At 36.7% G+C, this 17,533-nt stretch overlaps 1 protein-coding gene across 2 annotated transcripts in view; it reads right to left on the minus strand.

Annotated features, from left to right (window-relative positions):
* The window catches only part of lg27h22orf23 (linkage group 27 C22orf23 homolog), a 36,873-nt gene extending 19,416 nt beyond the window's left edge, over positions 1–17,457 (minus strand). The window contains exons 1-5 of one of the 2 annotated variants that reach the window (XM_061988238.2): positions 17,432–17,457; positions 6,186–6,297; positions 6,041–6,103; positions 2,674–2,847; positions 901–1,061 (exon numbers count right to left, since the gene is read on the minus strand). In XM_061988238.2, the coding sequence (XP_061844222.1) occupies positions 901–1,061; positions 2,674–2,847; positions 6,041–6,103; positions 6,186–6,279 (492 nt within the window). In that variant the 5' untranslated portion in view covers positions 6,280–6,297; positions 17,432–17,457. The remainder of the gene's footprint in view (positions 1–900; positions 1,062–2,673; positions 2,848–6,040; positions 6,104–6,185; positions 6,298–17,431) is intronic. The other variant, XM_061988237.2, reaches the window with a different exon arrangement.
* Between the last annotated feature and the right edge of the window lie 76 nt (positions 17,458–17,533).

A 17,533-nucleotide genomic window follows, 5' to 3' on the forward strand; every position in this document is an offset into this window, starting at 1 on the left:
CAGCAAAATAAAGACCAAAGTCCAAGTTAACGCTTGAATTTAATCACAAAACATTATCGCATTGAAATTAATTGCGCAATTATTTTTATTTTCCTTTCCATGAACCGTGGATGATTGATTACCTGAAAGGTGACCAAGTCAAGACATACGTCGGTGCAAAGACAAAGACTGACTGGTGTGCTCGCTGGCTAATTTCACTTCAAAATACACCCCAACTATACTTCAGATACAACTGTGACCACCTTGTGAGCAAATAAATGTAGTGCCTTTAAGTAACAACACTTCAAAAATGTTCCTATATGTCATTCTGACAATAAAATAGTCAACACAATGCTCACTATTTACTGTGAATAATCACGATTAATCAAAATGCAAAAGTGTGATTAATCCGATAAAAAAAATATATATTGACAGCACTAATTAAGACAGAGTACAGGCCAAAAGTTTGGACACACCTCCTCATTCAATGCGTTTTCTTTATTCTAGATTGTCACTGAAGGCATCAAAACTATGAATGAACACATGTGGAGTTATGTACTTTACAAAAAAAGGTGAAATAACTGAAAACATGTTTTATATTCTAGTTTCTTCAAAATAGCCACTCTTTGCTCTGATTACTGCTTTGCACACTCTTGGCATTCTCTCAATGAGCTTCAAGGAGGTAGTCACCTGAAATGGTTTTCACTTCACAAGTGTCATAGTTTTGATGCCTTCAGTGACAATCTACAATGTAAATAGTCATGATAAAGAAAACGCATTGAAATAAGAAGGTGTGTCCAAACTTTTGGCCTGTACTGTATATCATATATAGGAATTATTGATTAGAGGGCCGGGGTTGAGAAATATTCTAGCCATGTTCTACTTTCCACTGCTGTGTAGCGACTACATTTCCAACCTCACCTTCCTGGTAACGGTCCAGTTCCTCTGTGGCTTCAGGTTCCTCACACGCAGCAACATTTGTATCATCGGCTGTTTCTTCCCGTCCTGTTGCCAGGATGTTTTGTAGCCTCCTCTTCTCCTTTTCCAAGTCTCCTGCATGAAACCGCAGGAGAAGGAGGACACTAGAATAAATACATGATGACATTACAAGACATAGTGTGGAGTGAAAGTACTGGCCAAACTCCACAAACACACAGAAATGTTTTTACTCCAGACCCAACGATTCGCAAGTAAAAATGGACAATTTTATCAATGTAAAAAACTATTTGCAAGTATAAAAACAAGTTCTTCACGTTAAAACTTTTGGCAGTAATATTCCAACCTGCGTGATCCACACACTGGAATATTACTGCCGAAAGTTTAAAATCGAAGAAAATAGTTTTTTTGAACTTGTAAATGTTTTTTTAATTGAAGAAATTAGTGGGTTTTTTTACTTGCAGAAAATAGTTTTTATACTTACGAATCATTTTTTATACTTGCGAGAAAAAAAAATGTACTAGCAGAAAATTGTTATTTTTTTAACTTCTGAATGTTTTTTTAATTGAAGAAATTCGTTTTTTTTTACTTGCATAAAATTGTTTTTATACTTACAAATCATTTTTTGTACTTGCGAAAAAAAAATTTTACTTGCAGAATTTTTTTTTAAACTTCTGAATGTTTTTTTAATTGAAGAAATTAGTTTTTTTTACTTGCAGAAAATAGTTATACTTACGAATTATTTTTTGTACTTGCAGAAAATTGTTTTTGTACTCGCAGAAAATTATTTTTATACTTGCAAATATTTTTACTTGCAGAAAATAGTTTTTATACTTACGAATCATGTTTTGTACTTGTGGAAAAAAAAATTCTGCAAGTAAAATTTTTTTTCTAACTTCTGAATGTTTTTTTTAATTGAAATTTTTTTTTTTTACTTGCAGAAAATTGTTTTTATACTTACGAATAACTTTTTGTACTTGCAGAAAATTGTTTTTATACTTGCGAAAAAAAAGTTTTACTTGCAGAAAATAGTTTTTTTTAACTTCTGAATGTTTTTTTAATTGAAGAAATTAGTTTTTTTTACTTGCAGAAAATAGTTTTTATACTTGCAAATCATTTTTTGTACTTGCAGAAAATAGTTTTTATACTTGTAAATATTTTTACTTGCAGAAAATAGTTTTTATACTTACGAATCATTTTTGTACTTGCGAAAAAAAAATTCTGCAAGTAAAATTTTTTTTTTCGAACTTCTGAATGTTTTTTTATTGAATACATTTTTTTTTACTTGCAGAAAATTGTTTTTATACTTACGAATAATTTTTTGTACTTGCAGAAAATTGTTTTTATACTTGCGAAAAAAAAATGTTACTTGCAGAATTTTTTTTTTTAACTTCTGAATGTTTTTTTAATTGAAGAAATTAGTTTTTTTTACTTGCAGAAAATAGTTTTTATACTTACGAAAAAAAAATTTTACTTGCAGAAAATTGTTTAACTTCTGAATGTTTTTTTAATTGAAGAAATTGTTTTTTGTACTTCCAGAAAATTGTTTTTATACTTGCGAATATTTTTCTTTACTTGCAGAAAATTGTGTTATTTAACTTCTGAATTGTTTTTTAATTGAAGAAATGTTTTTTAAGTTGCAAATCATTTTTTTAATTGAATTAATTTGTATTTTTACTTGCGAATCGTTGGGCGTGAGTCAAAACATGTTTGTGTAGTTTTGGCAGTAATTTCACTCCATAGAACATTGTTTCATACTTGTTGGAGCTGAGGAGAACTTTTCTCTGACGTAGTTGTTCCCAGAGCGGCAAGAAGCGGCGCTGCGTCTCTGAGGGCGACCTGGCAGGAGTTTGTGGACACATCTACTGCCTTTGGGTTGAGAGGTGGATCTTGATGGTGACGGCTGAGTGCTCAGTGGCAAGGCTGATCCATCTGTGGTGGGAAGGCCATTGTTTAATGCAGCAGTATTATGTTCATGTACAAAACCCAAAACCAGTGAAGTTGGCACGTTGTGTAAATCGTAAAAAAAAACAATACAATGATTTGCAAATCCTTATCAACTTATATTTAATTGAATAGACTGCAAAACTGAGAAAAGTATTTTTGTGCAAATAATCATTAACGTAGAATTTAATGGCAGCAACACATTGCAAAAAAGTTGGCACAGGGGCACTTTTACCACTGTGTTTTACCATATGGCCTTTCCTTTTAACAACACTCAGTAAACGTTTGGGAACTGAGGAGACCAATTTTTTAAGCTTTTCAGGTGGAATTAATTCCCATTCTTGCTTGATGTACAGCTTAAGTTGTTCAACAGTCCGGGGTCTCCGTTGTGGTATTTTTGGCTTCATAATGCGCCACACATTTTCAACGGGAGACAGGTCTGGACTACAGGCAGGCCAGTGTAGTACCCGCACTCTTTTACTATGAAGCCATGCTGTTGTAACACGTGCAGAATGTGGCTTGGCATTGTCTTGCTGAAATAAGCAGGGGCGTCCATGAAAAAGACGATGCTTGGATGGCAGCATATGTTGCTCCAAAACCTGCATGTACCTTTCAGCATTAATGGTGCCTTCACAGATGTGTAAGTTACCCATGCCTTGGGCACTAATACACCCCCATACCATCACAGATGCTGGCTTTTCAACTTTGCGCCTAGAACAATCTGGATGGTTCTTTTCCTCTTTCCAAAAACAATTTGAAATGTGGACTCGTCAGACCACAGAACACTTTTCCACTTTGCATGAGGGACCTCTCCTGAAGGAATCAATAAAGTACTATCTATCTATCTATCTGTCCATCTTAGATGAGTTTTAATTTGCATTTACAGATGTAGCGACAAACTGTAGATACTGACAGTGGTTTTCTGAAGTGCACCTGAACCCATGTGGTGATATCCTTTACACACTGATATCACTTTTTGATGCAGTACCGCCTGAGGGATCGAAGGTCATGGGCATTCAATGTTGGTTTTCGGCCTGGTTGCTTACGTGTAGTGATTTCTCCAGATTCTCTGAACCCTTTGATAATATCACGGACCATAAATGGTGAAATCCCTAAATTCCTTGCAATAGCTGGTTGAGAAATGTTGTTCTTGAACTGTTGGACAATTTGCTCACGCATTTGTTCACAAAGTGGTGACCCTCGCCATGTCCTTGTTTGTGAATGACTGAGCATTTTATGGAAGCTGCTTTTATACCCAATCATGTCCCCCACCTGTTCCCAATTAGCCTTTTCATCTGTGGGATGTTCCAAATAAATGTTTGATGAGCATTCTTCAACTTTCTCAGTCTTTTTTGCCACTTGTGCCAGCTTTTTTGAAACGCGTTGCAGGCATCAAATTCCAAATGAGCTAATATTTGCAAAAAATAAAGTTTACCAGTTCGAACATTAAATATATTGTCTTTGCAGTCTATTCAATTGTATATAGGTTGAAAAGGATTTGCAAATCATTGTATTCTGTTTTTATTTACGACTTACACAACGTGCCAACTTCACTGGTTTTGGGTTTTGTAATTGCCATCCATCCATCCATCCATTTTCTACCGCTTATTCCCTTCGGGGTCGCGGGGGGCGCTGGAGCCTATCTCAGCTACAATCGGGCGGAAGGCGGAGTACACCCTGGACAAGTCGCCACCTCATGGCATGGTTTTGTAATTGTAATATTGTAAATAATACACTACTTTTTGTGAGTAGTGTATGCATGATACAATATTGTAATGTGTACTACTAATAAACATAGGGTCTAGACTTTAGTGTCCATCCAAAGTGTGGCCTGGGGGCCATTTGCGGCCCACAGCTAATTTTTTTAATGGTCCGCGGCATTCTAAAAACACTTTGACAAAAAAATAAATAAAAAAAACAGAGTGAAATAAAAGAATATACAGGTGGAATGTAACAAGGACACAATGATAACTTTATAACACAACCTGCAATACAGTCTGTTTTTTTCCTTTAAAACTGTCATTGCTCAAAATACATTAATGAATCAAAATCAATATTCTCAATTATTGACCTTTTGAAGGCTCCAACTACTTCACAGCATTCTACTTTGAAATATTTTTGGGAATTATTGCATATTTTGTGTATTCATCCATCCATTTTCTACCGCTTATTCCCTTCGGGGTTGCGGGGGGCGCTGGAGCCTATCTCAGCTACAATCGGGCGGAAGGCAGGGTACACCCTGGACAAGTTGCCCTCCATCGCAGATATTTTGTGTATTTGCCATAAAAACTAAGTTTTGTATGACAAAGAGGGCATAACCCCCCCCCCCCCCCAAAAAAAAAACAACCCTAAACACTTAAACAATTATAAAAACTGAAGATGATCAGATTTTAGTATTGAAAGTAAAGAAAATTTAAAATAATTTGATTTATTTTTAACAGAATTTTAGTTATTGCATGTTATAAATGATTGACCTATTTAGGGCTCAAATTACTTTGTATGAAATATTCCACTTGAAACTTTTTGGGGGGGAAATGTTGCATATTTTGTATTTTTACCAAAACAAAAGGGGCATAAAACAAACAAAAAAAACTTTATATGGACAGATAAACCTGAACTGGATCTGGAGCAGGGCTCCCCAAACAGGCTGTGTGTGTGTGTGTATATATATATATATATATATATATATATATATATATATATATATATATATATTCCTCACGCACTAATTGACTGAAAGAGCGCACACTTGCCGATGTCATGTTATTGATGGGAAAATGCATTTTTAGACAATAAGATTTGCCTGAGCGGCTAGGAGACACAGAGAGTAACAAGCGGTAGAAAATTGATTAGAAAGGACAGAATTTAAAAAAAATAAAAAAATAAAAAATAAATGTATTTAATATATACAAATTTTATAAATTATTATTTTCTGGCCCGCGTGACGCAGTTTGGGGACCCCTGATTTAGAGATTCAAACGTTAAATTAATATAATTTTTTTTAAACATATTTATGACAGACCCTTCCAGGTCCTCATGACCAAATTTGTTTTTGAGAATGAAAACTATCAAAATGGCCGCTGCGTGTTTTGATTTTTTTCAGTGTGCGGCCCACAGTGGCAAAGTTTGGCCACTTCTGGACAACTACTGTAACTTCCTCACCCAAAAGTGTCCAACTTACTCTTCAGGCACTCATTGATGTGTTTCCTCTGGGAGTGTGTGAGAGTCGTCTCTTGCATCATCGCTGCACATGCAGGAGAGAACACGATGAATGCAGTGACGTCACACTAACTGCATGCCTATTGACGTCGTTGCGTGAAACTTACATCTCAGCAGGTCCTGAGTGTTCTTGCTATACTGGCTGGCCCGTGGGTTATTTCGCCGCCCCCCATCGACTGTGCACTGTGAGGGGGTGTCCATGAATGCGTCTTCACACTACTGCAATGTATACAGATTGTTACTACGTTACTATAAATACACAATAGCTTTCACATTAAGATGACATTGTTTTCGATCATTTTAAAGCATTTATGACAACTACACAAATAACTAAAGCTTAGAAATGGACAAAAAGCTCTTATTTACCTTCTTTTTTTTGGCTTTCTGGTGACAATGCGGGTGCGGAGCAGCAGTCGGTCTCCATAGCAACGAAGAAACAAACCAACTAATTTTCTTCAAAAATTTGGATTAAAAAAAAAAAAAAGATCTTGATTGTACAAATACATTCATGCATACATTTATTGTTCATGAAAAATAAACACCGACTATTACAGACCGTGGAGTATGTTATACTTGATCATACAGTCCAGCTAAGCAGAACAATAAATAACCACTAGAGGGAGACAAATATGTTTTCTTCACATCCAGTGCACTACAATGATGTACTGTAATATACATTTTATTGAAGTTAGAAGAGCATTTAAAAGTAGGTTATTCTGCACCAAAATGATGATTACTATTAATTTATTTGGACACAACACACCAAAAATACTATTCGTTTACTCAGTTCAAAGAAGAAACAAAGCATCTCCAATAATATTTTTTTTAATTAAAAAAAAAAAAAAAAAAAAAAAAAATCAACCCCAAAAAATAATACACAATGATACCATAATACAATTTCAACATTCAGAATAGCAATGAACAGAGCAATTGAGAGGACACAAACAAGACACAGAACAATCCAGAAGTAGTCAAACAAAAATGAACCACATCAAGTGTCAATATTAATAAGAATTCCAACAAAGCGGTGATTATAAATCCCTCATTGATTATTAATCATCACAGCTATTTATAAAAAATAAAATAAAAACATTTAAAAAAAGAACAATAGTGTCACAGTGGCTTACACTTGCATTGCATCACATAAGCTTGACAACACATTGTGTCCAATATTTTCCACAAAGATAAAACAAGTCATATTTTAGGTTCATCCAATAGTTAAAACAAATTTAAATAATGGATCCCATATTCCAATATATGACTCATTATTATCTAAACTAAATGCAGTTTTTTCTATAAAATATTAAAATTAATTAATCATCATTAAAGGTTATTATTATTATTATTATTAGTAGTAGTAGTAGTAGTAGTATTACAGGTTTTCATTAAATATATTTTAAAACTGATTCAACATCAAAAAGTCTATAAAAATTAAAAAATATATTTACAATTAAGAGAAGAAATTACTACCCAAAGTGGGAACATTTTCCCTGTAATGACCAGGTTTGTTTGCAACTAAAAGTCCCAATGAAATCAACACATTTTCTGTCCAAATTCCAACTTTTCAAAACATCAAACTCCTCCAGGACATTCAAATGAAAGTATTCTTCATGGCAAGGATTCCCACGTTCCCTCATAATTCCCAATTTTCTGAAAGAAAATTCCCAGATGGTATTCAGGTTGTAAAAAGACAGTATGGCCAACTCGGTTTGAAAGTTGGTAGCAAACATGGCGCTGGGTAGTCAGGCCCATCGTAACCGAGTAGGCATCCATCCATCCACCATTTTCTACCGCTTATCCCTTTCAGGGTCGCGGGGGGTGCTGCAAAACTAGGAAATTTCCTCAGGCCCCCAGCTAAAATTTCCTCAGGCCCCCAGCTGAAAGGGGGGCCCCATGACAGTGACTAGTCATGTATTCAAATTCAACAGCAACAACAAATTTGTGGTACTATAATGACAATATCAAAATAATTTCAAAAACACCGTCTGAGTCCCCCCCTTCCAGTAAGACCATAATGTCCAACTAATATCCATTATGCACATCAAAACAGGTGTGCTTCATACTTCTAAATGTGCTTTGTTAGCCCCATAGTCAGTGTACAAAACGTAAGAATAAGCTGAAATTGAAAAGGTACCCCCTTAAACACCTTGAAACGGGCCTGCCTGTAGTCACGTGAGGAGCCCAAGAATCGAATCGAATCGTGTGGTGCCCAAAGATTCACAGCCCTACCAGCAGGAACCCTCAAATTTCTACCTGCGTAGCCACACTCCTTCCATATTACAAATTGCTAAAATGTCTACTTTTCTTGCAATTCCCGACTTCAAAATATGTCCAAATTCCACAATTTAGATCATTTCATAATCTAAAAATGTGTCTTATTCATAACACCAGGCTTTAAAAAATTCAAAATTCCCACAAAATGACACTATTTTCCAGATTTGAGCATTTTCCATACCACACAAATTCACTTGGAACTACAGTTGAATTTGTCCAAATTCCACATTTCTTTTCTGACATCAGAACATTCAACTCATCCAGGATATTCCTATTTAAATATTCCAAAAAACAAATCAACATTCCCTTTTAGTGAGTAAGTAAGTAAGTCAATCTTATTTATAAAGCACTTTTCACAGATGAAATCAAAGCGCTGTACAAAACATAAGTGAAGTAAAACAATTCAATTAAAATAACAGGGACAACATCATAAAAAGGTTACAAAGTGGATTAAAAATGATAGTTAAAAGGTGCATTAACTACAAGCTTCACTAAAAAAAGAAGTTTTCAAATGTTTCTTAAAAGTTTCAACACAATCAAGATCACGGAGGGACTGGTGCAAAGTGTTCCAGAGTCTGGGAGCTATAGCCTGGAATGCCAGGTCTCCACGGGTATTAAAATGAGTTTTGGGGATCTTTAGAAGATCCTGGTCTGAAGACTGGAGGCTGCGCCCTGAAGAGTAGGGGCATAGCAAGTCAGTGATGTACTGAGGGGCCCCACCATGCAACGCACGGAATGTCAGGACTAAAACTGTAAACTCAATGCGGAATTTAACTGGAAGCCAATGAAGACTGGATAAAATGGGGGTGATATGGGCTGTTCTGGGTGCACCGGTCAAGAGTCTGGCAGCTGCATTTTGTAGCGTTGACTTGGTGAATAGAGTGGAAAGAGAATTTCAATAGTCAGTACGAGACGAAATGAACGCTTGAACAAATTTCTCACTTTAGAAATATTTCTGAGATGATAAAAAACAGTTTTTGGTCAGTCGACCACAGTGACCCTCCAAAGACATGGACTGATCCAACACAACCCCAAGGTTTCGGAGGCTGCTTTTAACAGATGCACCCAGAGCACCAAGGGAGTTCTTGATCAGGGGGATCTTTTTATCGGGAGCAATTACCCCCAATTCCCACCTGTCGACAACAAAATTCCAACTGAAATGAACTGAACATTTCACCAAATTCCACATTTCTCATTCATCTCACTAAGAATTTTTGGGACGGCGTGGCTCAGATGGTAGAACGGCCGTGTCAGCGGCTTGAGGGTTTCAGGTTTAATTCCACCTTCCCCCATTCTAGTCATGAATTGATTAACGTGGACCCCGACTTAACCAAGTTGAAAAACTTATTGGGGTGTTACCATTTAGTGGTCAATTGTACGGAATATGTACTTCACTGTGCAATCTACTAATAAAAGTTTCAATCAATCAATCAAACAATGGCCGTTGGTAGTCAAAGGAGTTGTCGGTGCAAATTGGCAGCCACGCTTCCGTCAGTCTACCGCAGGGCAGCTGTGACTACAAATGTAGCTTACCACCATCAATGTAAAGTCAACGAATGATGGGATCTCAGTACTCCGACGCGCTTTGAGTGTTCAGAAAAGCGCTATATAAATCTACTCCATTACTATTATTATTACTAATTAATGCCTGCTCAGTGGCCTTGTGGTTAGAGTGTCTGCCCTGAGATCGGTAGGCTGTGAGTTCAAACCCCGGCTGAGTCATACCAAAGACTATAACATGGAACCTATTACCTCCCTGCTTGGCACTCAGCATCAAGGGTTGGAATTGGGGGTTAAATCACCAAAATGATTCCCAAGCGCGGCCACCGCTGCTGCTCACTGCTCCCCTCACCTCCCAGGGGGTGGAACAAGGGGATAAGTCAAATGCAGAGGGTAATTTCACCACACCTAGTGTGTGTGTGACTATCAGTGGTACTTTAAACTTTAACAAATTTTCCACATGCCAAAAATTCTTACTATTTCCCCAAAATCCACATTTCTGGAATACAAATTCCCACAGAACTAAAGTTGAATCGGTCCACATTTCTTGACCACTTTGAACTATTGCAAAGCAAAACAAATCAAATCCTGTTCAAACATTTTCACACTACTAAAATCCATTCATGAAATTCTACATTTCTACACAGCATCTCAGCATTTCATTCTGTATTACAACCTCCATAGAAATGGTCATTGTCTAGTTATGAAGAGATTTTTGATGATTTTTAATACAAGAAAAATGTTTATTACAATGTAGTCATGCTTGTCACTCATGAGAGAAAAACAGTTTTTTATATGAAAATACAATTGATATGTTTTGGGTAGAGATGTCCGATAATATCGGCCTACCAATATTATCGGCCGATAAATGCTTTAAAATGTAATATCGGAAATTATCGGTATCGTTTTTTTTATTATCGTATCGGTTTTTTATTTTTATTTATTTTTATGGAATGACCATAAAAAACACAAGATACACTTACAATTAGTGCACCAACCCAAAAAACCTCCCTCCCCCATTTACACTCATTCACACAAAAGGGTTGTTTCTTTCTGTTATTAATATTCTGGTTCCTACATTATATATCAATATATATCAATACAGTCTGCAAGGGATACAGTCCGTAAGCACACATGATTGTGCGTGCTGCTGGTCCACTAATAGTACTAACCTTTAACAGTTAATTTACTCATTTTCATTAATTACTAGTTTCTATGTAACTGTTTTTATATTGTTTTACTTTCTTTTTTATTCAAGAAAATGTTTAATTTATTTATCTTATTTTATTTTATACATTTTTAAAAAAAGGACCGCATCTTCACCATACCTGGTTGTCCAAATTAGGCATAATAATGTGTTAATTCCACGACTGTATATATCGGTATCGGTAATTAAAGAGTTGGACAATATCGGAATATCGGACATCGGCAAAAAGCCATTATCGGACATCCCTAGTTTTAGGGTTCTTAATTGAGAGCCACAGTATAAAACAATTATGCAACAATGATCTCATTAAGATGAAAGTCCCAAATAATGTTCTACTTTAGCAAAAAAATCCAATATTATAATGTTTTAAGCCATGATGTGTTTAATGAGCCCAACCACCACAGCGTTTTGCAGCCTGAGCATGATATCGTCGCCAAAGGGTCTAAGAGAGAGAAGTTTATCAGTGCTGAATGATGGGCTGGTCATCCATTATCTGTGCACAGGCAGCCGCTTGCCTTCGCCTCATGTCTGCAGATAAATACCAGCGCGCACATAATCACCTTTCGCACACAGGTCTTCTCAGAAGGCTACTTGCCATCATGTGGACCATCTCAATGTGGGTTTCAACACATTCAAATGATTCGTGGCTATCTGAGAAAGTTCTAACTTTAACCACTCGGTCAAACATCCTCATGGGAAGTCATTCCATCTAAAAGACTGAGTATTAATTTTAATATCTGAGGGCATTTCTGTCTTATTCTATTTTAAGTGCATAAGTGAAGGGGAACAACACTTTTTTTTGGGAAAGTTGCCTGTTATTCAAAATCCCTAAGTAAGACAAGAACACACGTCTTTATTTTTTGTATGCATTCTAACCTGGAATATACGCCAAGTATGAGTTCAGTTTGAGTTTATTTGGAACATGCATGCATACAACATGATACATCACAATTTCCAGTTTCTCTATTCAACATGTTCGAAAAGGAGTAGGAAGACGCAGAGCTTATTTAATCCTACCCCTTTTCCTTTACATAGCAGTTGCTAAAACTTTTGTTCACTTCCTGTTCTCAATGTATTCACAATATACTCCTTAAGTAATAACATTAAAATAAATAAATAATGAGTGAAGTAAGTTATATTTCATATGGTGAGATAAATAAGCTGATCTAGAAAATTAATGGATGGATGGAATAAATTCAGAATGTTTATCATGGTTCTTCTTCTTTGTACTTTATAAACACTTTAAGTTTGAAGTGGATCATATTAGTACATTGTTTGATTTCTTTGCTTAATCCATTCCATAATTTCATTCCACATACTGATATACTGAAGATCTTAAGCAGGGGTCCCCAAACTTTTTGACCTGGGGGCTGCATTGGGTTAAAAAAATTTGGCCAGGGCCCAGGCTATACATACACACACACATATACATATACATATACATACATACATACATACATACATACATACATACATACATATATATATATATATATATACACACACACACACACACACATGTATGTATACATGTATGTATATATGTATATACATATACACACACATATATATACATACACACACATATATATATATACACATATATATACATATATATATATATACACACACACACATATATATATATATATATATATATATATATATATATACATACACATATATATACACATATATATATATATATATATATATATATATATATACACACACACACACACACACACACACACACACAATATATATACATATTTAATTATTTTTATATATACAGATACAGTATATAAACACAGACAAGTCATATGTCCACTGATGTTTAAAAACTCTACACTCGGAGTCTATATTACATTTCCCCAACGATTTCACCATTTTTCTTCCTCATGCACTAATTGACTGAAAGAGCATGCACATAATGACGTCACGTTATCGATTGGGAAAATGCATTTTTAGACAATAAGATTTGCCTGAGCGGCTAAGAGACCCCGGGAGTAAGAAGCGGTAAAAAATGGATTGATCGATGGGCTAGAAAGGACAGATTAAAAAAATAATAATTAAAAAAAAAAAAAATTTTTTTTTAACTCGGGACTACCCGAGGGCCGGATTTTGGACGCTGGTGGGCCGTATCTGGCCTGCGGGCCGTAGTTTGGGGACCCCTGATCTTAAGTGTTGTACGTGCGTACAAATGTTTTAAATTACATTTTTCTCTAAGGGTATATTTCTCTTTTGTTGACTTTTGTTAACATTTTTTGTTAATTCTTGGGTAGCAGGTTAAAGTTTGCTTTGTGCGTAATTTTAGCTGTTTGCAAATTCACTATGTCGTGGAATTTCAGTATTTTCGATTCAATGAATAAAAATTTTGAATGTTCTCTATATCCAACATGATGTATTATTCTAACTGGCCTTTTTTTTAACACGGTTAATGAATGAAGTTTTGTAGTTATTTCCCCATATTTCTGCACAATAACTCAGATATGGTAACACTAGCGAGCAGAGAATATGAAGTGATTTTTGGTCTAGAACATGTTTTGCTTTATTCATTATTGACGAGTTTCTTGCCACTTTATGCTGTATATTTTTTTATATGAGAGTTTCAGTTCATTTTATCATTAATCATTATACTTAAAAATGTGGTTACATTTACTCTTTCAATTTCTATTCCGTCTATTTGTATTTGTGTTTGACATTCCCTTCTACTGTTACCAAATAGCATTATTTTAGTTTTATTGAGGTTTAAGGATAGTCTTGTCAGAGTGTGTAGGTGACAAACCCCAAGATGCAGAGATGGCGGCAGGCATTGAGCAGGAAAACATGATTTAATTTAACACTAAAACAAGAACTAACAAAAAGGTCCAAACAAAAGGCGCGCACAAGGCGGAGAACAAACTTGGCTATGAACAAAAACTAGCACAAAGGCGAACTGTGGACAAGAAACAAAAACACTTACTGTGACACGAAGGAACTATGAAATGAGCAGAGTGAACAGAAGTAGACGCAGCTACAACGAGAAGTATTACTAATGACAGGTAGTAGCGACAATAATCCAGCCCTGACTGGAGGACAAAGCAGGTTTAAATAGCAGCTGGCTGATTGACACCAGGTGTGGCCCGGTGCCAATCAGCCACAGCTGAGGGATACAAGCAGGAAATAAAGACAAAATAAGAGCGCTGACAGGAAATAAAGACAGACACAGAGGAAAAACTAAAACATGACCAAACTCTGTTTTGACGTGGCTAACAATGCAGCTAATGAGAGTACTTTATTACGTCCATATAGCCCTCTAAATTTTTTTTTCAAATCTCTAACAATACTTCCTTTACATCTCATGACCTAAATATTAACCAATCATTAGCGATATTGTTGTTATAAGCGCTAATGCAGAGGAACTACTTTTTGTGGTGCCGTGATCACGGACAGGTAACGAGCTTATGCAACTATTGACATACTGAGGCGGTGAGCGGCTGCATCGCCTCGGAGTTGGTGAAAGTTAATTTGAGATTATAAATCATGCCTCTCACTTGTACAGTAGAAGGTTGCGGCCATAAATTGGACAACTTTAACATTCAATTTAGACCCGGTGATGACGAAAAAGACACACAAAGACGCGTGTTTCTTTTTTTTGTATTACCTTTGTAAGGATTATGATTAATTCCTCATCTAAATGGGAATTTAATTCCGTCAGTTGGCATCCCAGTGAGAGCAGACATTGTACAGTAAGTGATGGTTTTTGTTATGCTGGGGTCACATGTTTGTGCGCGGATCGTTTCCCCCAGATGCAGACGGAACTCCAGAGGCAGCGTGCAGGCAGAAAGATGATTTATTTTCCATAAATCAGGGAGGAAATACAAATAGACAGAAAAGTGTGCAGAAACAAAAATCAAGAATCACAGAAATAACCAAATGTAACTTGTTGCATGAAGCAAACAAAACAGCCAGATTGATTGTGGCGAAAGGCAGGAATAAATAGCTCTCTGATTAGTGGCCGGGAGCAGGTGAGCATCCCGGACACTAATCAGAGGCAGGTGAAAATAATCAGCAACCATGCAACCAAGAAACACAACTAAAAGAGTCTTAAACTAAAACAAAACATGATCCGGGCAACGGATGATCACAGTTTTCTTATTTTCGTAGTTTGCATTTTTTGTTTAGCACTTAGCAATAGTGCTACTTGCTCGGCTTCTCAAATTTGTAGCTCATCCTCCTTATATTCAGGCTCAAAAATGTAATGTCCTGGATCATCATTTGCCCCAAAGTAGGGCTGCAACAACTAATCGATTAAAATCGATTCTAAAAAATAGTTGGCGATTAATTTAGTCATCGATTCGTTGGATCTATGCTATGCGCATGCGCAGAGGTAATCTTTATTTTTATTTTTTTATAAACCTTTATTTATAAACTGCAACATATACAAACAGCTCAGGTACAATAATTAAAATAAGTATGGTGCCAGTATGCTGGTTTTTTTCCCCCAATAAAATACTGGAAAGGATAGAAATGTAGTTTGTCTCTTTTAGCCGATTATTAATCTATTAATCGAAGTAATAATCGACAGATTAATCGATTATCAAGTTAATCGTTAGTTGCAGCCCCACCCCCAAAGTAGTTGTTGCCTTTCATGAAGTCTGTCATGAGTAGTAGCAGTTGCTGTTGTTGAGGGAAATAACGAGCGTTGTGATGCGTGTCTGAAATTACTACGCCGTAAGCTTAAAATGTGCAAAATATGTAAATATTACATGTTATTGTGTATGTGCCTGTTACTACGGTACATACAGTATGTACTTACAGCATGTGTATTATACACTGATGGAGGTTTTTGGATGTTTTTAGAGCGCTTTTTAGGTGAAATCGAGCAAATTCCATGACCTCAATGGTTTTGAAAACTTTTGATGATGTAGTCCTGCTGGCTTCATCGAGACGTTGTCTTCAGCTCTCACTCGGTCGGTTACCAGCTGAGTATGAAACCGGAATGAGAATCCCACCCCAAGTGGAGGAGGTTAAGTACCTCAAGGTCTTGTCCATGAGTGAGGGACGAATGGATTGTGAGATTGACAGGCGGATCAATGTGGTCTCTGCATCGGTCCATCAAAGTTCACGGCATAGCTCAGTTGGTAGAGTGGCCGTGCAAGCAACTTGAGGGTTCCAGGTTCGATTCCCGCTTCCGCCATCCTAGTGACTGCCGTTGTATCCTTGGGCAAGACACTTTACCCACCTGCTCCCAGTGCCACCCACACTGGTTTAAATGTAACTTAGATATTGGGTTTCACTATGTAAAAGCGCTTTGAGTCACTAGAGAAAAGCGCTATATAAATATAATTCACTTCACTTCACACTTCAATTTACCGGTTGATCTACGTTACTACGCTCACCTATGGCCATGAGCTTTTAATTAGTGATCAAAAGGACAAGATTGGAATTTAATCCGTGGGATACTGGAGGTCCCCTTTCAGTGGCCTTGTGGTTAGAGTGTCCGCCCTGAGACCGGTAGGTCGTGAGTTCAAACCCCGACCGAGTTATACCAAAGACTATAAAAATGGGACCCATTACCTCCCTGCTTGGCACTCAGCATCAAGGGTTGGAATTGGGGGTTAAATCACCAAAATGATTCCCGAGCGTGGCCACCGCTGCTGCTCACTGCTCCCCTCACCTCCCAGGGGGTGCAACAAGGGGACAGGTCAAATGCAAAGAGTAATTTCACCTCACCTAGTGTGTGTGTGACTATCAGTGGTACTTTAACTTTTTTAGAAACCTTATTCGGGAGGAGCCAGATTCAGGTTGATCTGGGATCTGGTAAGGATGCCCCCTAGACTTCTCCCTGGGGGAGGTGTTGAGGGCACATCAGACCGGTAGGGGAAGACCCAGGAGATGTTGGAGAGACTATATCGCTCGGCTGGCCTGGGAATTCCTCAGGATCCCCAAAGGGGACCTGGGAAGTCTCTGCTTTTCTGATTGGGCTGCTGCCACCATGGCCTGATCTCGGCTTAGAGACTTAGACTTCCTTTTATTGTCCTTCAACTTTGAACTGTACAGTACAGATAAGAACAACGTTTAGTGTAAGACGATGGACGGATGGAATAAATATTAAAGAAAAATACGTGGTGTCCCCAAATTTTGAGTTTTGATTCTGGTAAAAATGTCTAAAACCAAATAAAGTAGATATATGTTATAGACCACATAACATATTATTATTATTGGTTTGACGAGTGTTAACTTTTGCTGTTGTTTTCTTGCTTTTTGTGTATGAACAACTAAATGATGTCGGAGGTCATTGATGTTGTAACACAATAGAATATATATGTAATACATACTAGGATATTATCTGCATGTAGAGGCTGCATTCACATAGTTGATCCTCACCCTGCAGAATTAAATTGGAGTTTGTTTGGCCACGGCGACGCTCCACCTCCTCCTAACGGTCAACAGCGACGTAAAAAGGAGAGATTTGAAGTTGAAGACCCA

Source organism: Nerophis lumbriciformis, linkage group LG27, assembly GCF_033978685.3.
Source record: "Nerophis lumbriciformis linkage group LG27, RoL_Nlum_v2.1, whole genome shotgun sequence".
Classification (NCBI taxonomy): domain Eukaryota; kingdom Metazoa; phylum Chordata; class Actinopteri; order Syngnathiformes; family Syngnathidae; genus Nerophis; species Nerophis lumbriciformis.